This window comes from Heliangelus exortis, chromosome 22 (assembly GCF_036169615.1).
Source record: "Heliangelus exortis chromosome 22, bHelExo1.hap1, whole genome shotgun sequence".
NCBI lineage: Eukaryota > Metazoa > Chordata > Aves > Apodiformes > Trochilidae > Heliangelus > Heliangelus exortis.
Genome location: NC_092443.1, coordinates 3857245 through 3864319, shown reverse-complemented (window position 1 = coordinate 3864319; position 7075 = coordinate 3857245). Strand labels below are relative to the sequence as shown.

The 7075-nt window shown below is 52.0% G+C and overlaps 1 protein-coding gene across 1 annotated transcript; it reads left to right on the top strand.

Annotated features, from left to right (window-relative positions):
• The first annotated feature begins 138 nt into the window (after nucleotides 1-138).
• On the top strand, nucleotides 139-4010 carry NAIF1 (nuclear apoptosis inducing factor 1). Its single transcript, XM_071766094.1, has 2 exons — nucleotides 139-979; nucleotides 1653-4010. Exons 1-2 carry the CDS (start codon nucleotides 469-471, stop codon nucleotides 2114-2116), a joined length of 975 nt encoding a protein of 324 aa, XP_071622195.1. The 5' UTR covers nucleotides 139-468; the 3' UTR covers nucleotides 2117-4010.
• The last annotated feature ends 3065 nt before the right edge of the window (nucleotides 4011-7075 follow it).

Below are 7075 nucleotides of genomic sequence, written 5' to 3'. Positions count from 1 at the left end.
GAGGGGCTGGGCCTGACGCAGGCTCAGTGGCCTGGGACCAGCGGGGAGGCGGGACGGGCAGCTCGGGTGGCCAATCACAGCGCGACGCTGCCCGAGGGAGGCGGGACTTACGCCTGACGGACAGGCCCGTTGCCCAATCAGGCGAGGCGGGAAAGGGGGCTGATTCTGGAAGCCATTACGCCAGTGTCGCAGGGCGGAGGCCGTTGAGCGGGGTTTGCTGGGTGGCTGCGGTACGCAATTTGCGTATCGTTGGCGGTATCAAGGGGGGAGCAGGGGGGGAAGGAATCCTCCGGGCCCTGAGGGGCCGCGGGGCCCCCCTGTTGTCCCCGGTCCCGGGGGTGAGCAGGCCTGGGGGGCCCTGCCGCCCCTCGGCCCTGCCCAGCATCCCCCAGGCCCCCCCCTGGGCCCGGTCGGACCCCCTTGGCCTGCAGGTGCCCCCCAGAGCCAGCCCCGCCATCACCCCACCTCATGGCCATGGCGTCGCCCCCGGCGCCCCCAGCCAAGAAGCGGAAGATGAACTTCTCGGAGAGGGAGGTGGAGATCATCGTGGAGGAGCTGGAGCGAGGCAAGCACCTCCTCATCAACCACTTCAACGCAGGGGTGCCCCTGGCCGCCAAGGCCGCCGCCTGGCACGACATCCTGCGCCGCGTCAACGCCGTGGCCACCTGCCACCGGGAGCTGCCCGAGGTCAAGAAGAAGTGGTCGGACCTGAAGACCGAGGTGCGACGGAAAGTGGCCCAGGTCCGGGCTGCCATGGAAGGGGGAGGCGAGAGCCAGAACGGCAACGGGAACGGGCCGGAGGGTGAAGACCCAACGGGGAGTGCGACGGCCCCGGTTATCCTCACCCCCATGCAGCAACGCATCTGCAACCTCCTGGGGGAAGCCACCATCATCAGTTTGCCCAGTGGGGACTGCACTGCAGGTGACGGGACCGAGATCCCCATCACTGCGTCAGCCACCACGGTCACCCTGACCCAGAGTGAGTGCTGCACTGCTGAAGATGCTCTGTGCTGAATTTGGAAGGTCGTACGGGGGGCCCTGGCTCCCCTACTGTGAGGAGGTCCAGAGCCCTGTGCAGGAAAGCTCCAGCAAAAAGACCTCCTCTGCGTGTCTGTAATGAAAATGCCATTCCCTGTGTGTCCTCCTGCTGTATGGGACTGGCTGCATGACATGCACCTGTCAGTCAGCTCTGGTAGCTGGGCTCAGCCATAAGAACAAGGGAAGCCCATATCCTTTGGAGATTGTTTAGTACCCCTCTCTGGGGACCAAAGCAGGGGGAATAAAACATCTCCAAGGCTGAATCTTCATTCTGTCCCAAAGAGCAGCTGTCCTTCTGGCAAGTGCTATTCTGGGTATTGTCTTTGCCCTTATGTAAGTTGATTAATGCCACTTGGAAAGATTGTTCTGAGCTGGAGTTTGAGAAATTATTTTGTCTGGACAGATAAGGCATGTCCAATTCCTCTGGACCGTACAGTCCAGAAGGAAGCTCAAGTGTGGGTGGAGCAGACTTAACTAGGCCATTCTGTGCACTGCTGTTCACTGTGTGTTATCTCACCGGGCAGGCAGTGTTCCTCTGATACTCCTTGAATAGTCACACAGATAAAAATTGTATCGCAGCTCCTTCTTACCCCCTTTCTGCCCTTTGTTCTCAGTTCCAGCAGAGACCACCTACCACAGCCTGGAGGATGGAGTTGTGGAGTACTGCACGACTGAAGCCCCCACCACGGTCACCACGGAGGCACCCCTGGAGATGATGGCCCATCAGCACGAGGTGGCTGCCAAGCCCCAGGAGCTGAAGAGCCGCATTGCTCTGAACTCAGCCAAGCTCCTGCAGGAGCAGCGAGTCACCAACCTGCACGTGAAGGAGATTGCCCAGCACCTGGAGCAGCAGAACGATTTGCTCCAGATGATCCGTCGCTCCCAGGAGGTGCAGGCGTGCGCCCAGGAGCGCCAGGCCCAGGCCATGGAGGGGACGCAGGCGGCACTGAGCGCCCTCATCCAGGTCCTGCGCCCCATGATCAAGGATTTCCGTCGGTTTTTGCAGAGCAACACGCCCAGCCCATCAGTCACTGCTGACCCTGGCCAGACGGGGCAGCAGGATGGCCTGATCCAGTGAGAGGAAGGATGGGATGGCTCTCTCTCGGGGAAAAAAAAACCTGCCTGTGCTGCTGGGGGACAGTGGGAGTGAGGGGTGCTAACTCTGGTCAATGTGAAGCAGCTTGCCTTGGAGTCTTGCTGAGCCTAAACAGCTTTTTTTCCTCTGCTAATCTCATGCTAATCTGCCTTTTCAGACTCATCGAGCCATAGCAGGATGTATAATAAGACAGGAACTTAACATCGGTTGCTTTAGTTCCTTGAATAATAGATTTATATATATATATATATATATATAAAAAGAGACAGTTATTTTTTTATTTCTGTGTGGAAAAAACTCTCCCAAGTATGACAACTCTCCCTCTCTCAAGATCTATAGCCTTTAACTGACTTCTAAGCTGGTGAGTCTCATTGTGATATCACAGTCCTGCATCTGCCAAGGTACAGTTATCCCAAGCCCTAGTGCACAGCAGTGAATGCATTTCTGGCTCCTGCTGAAAGCATTTACTGGAAACGTGGCACCAGACCTGGTAAAGCCAGGTAACAAGTAAGGATCCTGCTCCTGGATCTGGACATCCAGCCCACACAGACCAGCACCAGCACAGTTTAAATCCCAATCACATCCCCTGAGGATATAAAGGGGATTAAAATAGTGTTCAGTCTGCGTGCAGTTGTGAAATTTCACTATAAACTTGGCAGATGTGACGAAAAATTCCTGTCCTTGTTATCAGATCCTCTCCTGGGATACAGATCAGGAGCAAGGTGTTACCTGGCTCCGTGGAGGTAATGCACAAGGGCCTAGATGAGTTTCAGTTGGGTGTAGCAGGTGAAACTCCACCTCTGTCTCATCTGCATAGTTTGTCAGCTCTCTAATACCTCCATCCATCAAAGCAGAGCTGGTCTGCAGTGCCCCTCCAGCCACACAGCAGTTCCCAGCACTTTGGAAGCTGCTGGTTGGGTGAATTTTGGAGCAGTTCTTGGTTGTGCTGCTAAGGGTGGTGTTTGTTCTGTTCTTGGTAGGAGCTGGAAGCAAGCACAGCTGTTCTTTGTCAGTTTGCCAGCTGGCTTCTGGGGGCATTCTGAGACAGGGGGCTGAGGTTCACCTCACTATTTCCTTACTGTTGTACAGGGTAAAACATTTGTAGCCACTTCTCTCTCCTTTGAGGTGTTCAGCCTGGGGTGCTTGGTCCTCAGTGAGAAAGCTTCATTTCACAGGATGCTGAATGTGAGTCTCAGGCTTGCAGTAATTTCATAAACTTTTAGATGGAAAGGTCCACTTGTGTGTGCATGGAAGCAAACTTCAGGATTAAAAAAGAAAAAGAAGGAAGCATAATTCTTCTCCTTGTACCTTGCAATGTGTGCACATGTAACAGGCTTGTTGCTTGCCAGGTTTTATTTTGAAATGGACATTTTTCAGGGCTGGTATTTGCTTGCTCTTAAATTGCTTTCAGGGCTGAGCCATGGTGAGAAACAACTGATGAGAAAGTGAATTTGCACAATCAAATTAAAACTTTACCCAGCCTTTTATGAGGGGGATGCTGACAAGGGACCTTGGTTGGAGCAGTAGGTGGAGAGGCTGCTGCTGCCTGTCTCTGGTCTTCACTCACCTGCAAGTCTGGTGGAGGAGAAAGGGACAGCTCAGCAAGAAGGGTTCAGCCCCTGGAAGGCTCCTGACCCTTCAGCACTGACACCCCAGCTCTGAGTCAGAGCAGCATCAGCCACATCTTCTCGCTGTGCTGTCACATCAGGAACCCTCACCTGACTCTGCCTCTCAGACTTCATGGAATTAAACCAACTGCACAGCTGAGATTTATTTTTTAAGTGAGAACTATGTCATATGTTTTGGTTTACCTCATTTCTGTAACAATCTCTCCTTTACAAATATGAATTTTAATAAAAAATATGTTTTTGGTAAAGAGGTTGTTGCCATTCATCAGCATGTTCCAGGGTGGAAATGAGATCAGGACCACACAAAATCCTGGCTGAGAAAAGGCCCCAGAAAGCTGTGAGCAGCCACGTGGCATGGTAGCTTTTTCTCTTGTTTGTGCACTTTGTGGCCTTGTATTTACATAATTATGGTCGTTTTTCAAATCACAGCTTTTACAGCCTTACCTTGGAGCACTGGTTATTTAACTGGCTGTGATGGGTTACTGAGCTATATTCATCTCCCAAGTGCTCAGTAGATGCCACAATGGTCTGGATTGATGGCTCAAGTACCAGCCTTTGGCTGTAAATTGCAGTGTGCATTTTTTTCAGTGACTAAGCACGAGCTGTGTTACTGTTTCACAGGAGTAAAGGTGTTGCCCTTGGAACCACCCATTTTTCTTGTCTTTTCGGGATAAATATAGAGTTTACTCAAGCCAGCAGCATTCGGGTGCCAGTTCCGTGTATGCGTTTTTGTCTCGTTAGAAAAGATGTAGCAACATTTTAAATACAGGGTGAGCACCGTGATGAGGGGCTTGGCTATTGCTCACGACGAGGTCATCAAATTTGGGGAGGGAGAGGAAAAAAGTCCCTTAAGTCAAAAACAGGAAAAACAGGTAAACAGGGCACTTACAGGGAAGGGGTCCCCAAGCAGAAGATAAGCTGAGGAGTAACATCTATAGATCATAGAATCATAGAATTGGCTGGGTTGGAAGGGACCTCAGAGATCATCAAGTCCAACCCTTGATCCACTCCCCCCGTGGTTCCCAGCCCATGGCACTGAGTGCCACATCCAGGCTCTTTTTAAGTATCTCCAGGGATGGAGAATCCACCCCTTCCCTGGGCAGCCCATTGCGATGCCTGATTTGTGCTCCTCAACTGTTCTTTTTGTACCCAGTGATTGGTGTTCAGCATCTGCAGCAGGAAAGAGCCATGGGTGGATGTTCTGTTGCAGGGTACCTGAGAGGTGAGGGTGAGTGGCCGGGCACCAGGCAGCATCCTTCATACCTGCAGAAGAAAGAGAAGAAAGTCTCAGTGAGAGAGTTGGTGGATCAGAAACGAGCTCTGCAGCAGGTAGTGGCAGCTGCCAAGATGCTGCAGCTTGAAGAAAGCTCTGGTTGTGCTGTGAGCAGCTCAGGCACAGCCTTCCAGGAGATGGCACTGCACAACGGGGCAAGGCGTGGGGATCCTGGGCTGCAGCAGTGTCCAGCCCGGTGTCCAGCCCTGGCAGGGTCGTCCCAGACCCTTGTCATCCAGACCTTTGCTGATCCTGCTTGCTTCTCTCATGGATTAATATTTTCTAGACTGAGAGCCCAGAAAGGAGGAAATGCAATGGGCACAGCTCAGCAATGAGGAACACCAGCACCTCTTGAAAAGTCAGGGTGCTTGGGAATGCCAGTCAGATCCCTCTGCTTCCCACAGACATGGACAGAGATGTCAGGGGCTCACAGCTCTACTTGGGGTGAGTTCACTGCAGAGCCCAGCTGGCAGGCATAAATTAAAAAAAAAATAAATAAACACTCAAATTAATTTTAAGCAAATTTTAAGAGACTGGTTTTCTCGTTTTTAGAAGGCACGTGAATAAATCAGCATCCCACGAGTACCCTGCTCAGCACAGCTACATCTCAGCTCTGGGAGTGGGTCCCACCAAGGCAAAGTTTGGTATCACTCTGTGCTATCACCCAAATGGTGGTTTGGTATCACCCAAATCACCTCCTCCAGCATGCTTCTAAAGACTGTCAGGCCTGTTTTGATAAATCTTTCTTCTGGGGTTTTGTGTGGGTTTTTTCCTGTTGCCACCTGAGAGGTGATTGCCAGCAGGTACTGTCAGCACAAGTGTGGCCTGCTCAGTATGAAAATGGAAGCATTTACAGTTCTTTATCTTTTTTTAAAGCATCTGACAAGAAGCTTCAGCCTAATCATCAGCACAGCTTCCAGGCTCAATTTAGGGAGCAGGAATGAAGTCCACATCACCTGCAACCCGGGCTCACCAGCCCTTGGGTCCCAGTCCTATGTGGTGCTCAACCCCAGGCAGGAACCCAGCCCCAGCAGGGACAGTTTCTGTTGCTTCTGCCACATGGGATCCCAAATTAGAGGCTGCTGTGTCAAGTTGGAACCACAAACAGATATTTCTGCTTTATTTGGGGCAGCAGCAGCATTTGTGGAGCTGCAGCCAGGAGCACAGAGCCAGTGGGAGAGCCCAGAGCCAGCAAGTCCCCTGTCCCAGAGAGCACTGAAGGGGACACAGACACAGGATAATGCTTAATAAACACAACAAGCTCCAGGCAAAGTGGGTTCCAGTCTGCAGGTTCTGGAAAGGATAAACCAGCTCCTGTTCCACTGATAAGCCTCCTGGAAAGAAACACAGTACTGCTGCACATTCCCAGGACACACTGGAGCAGATATGGAAACCAGTAAACAAAAAAAGAGCCAAGCACCTGGATATTCAGGTCTGGCTGCATGTCTGGGGAAAGGAATCCACCAACTCCAGATTCCTCTGCTCCCTTTGACTCTTTCCATTATAGGATTCCCCATCCTGGCAGGTCAGAAGCCCACCAGGAAGGTGTGTCCTTTGCAAATCCAACAGGAAACCCAGCCTGGCACAGAAGGTGACACAGTTCTGGCCTTGATGATGGTGACTTTGGCTAAATGCAGACCCAGTGAAAAACACAAGCAGATCAAAGTAGAGCTTGTAGCCTGTTATTAAATCAACCTGAGAAGACGCAAGCCTGGAATAGCTCCATCCTGTAGGATAATCCTGTGTGATGGGGACAGGAGGCTGTTCCCCTCACAGGGCTCACAGCACTGCAGTGTCCTGCCCTGGGGGCTGAACCCCCTCCTCATTTCAGGAGCTCCCCAGCCTGGGGCTGCCCCCAGCTCTGGGGAAGGTTCTGTGGGTTCCTGGTCCACAACCCCTGTGTGGATGCTTGTGCACTGGCACCATGAGCATTTTAACAGCATAAAGCATCATGTGATAATCTCTTCTTTGGATAATGAGGCTGAAGGCTCATTAAAGCTGTTACAGCAGAGGTTACAGATCCAGCAGCAGAGCCATTAT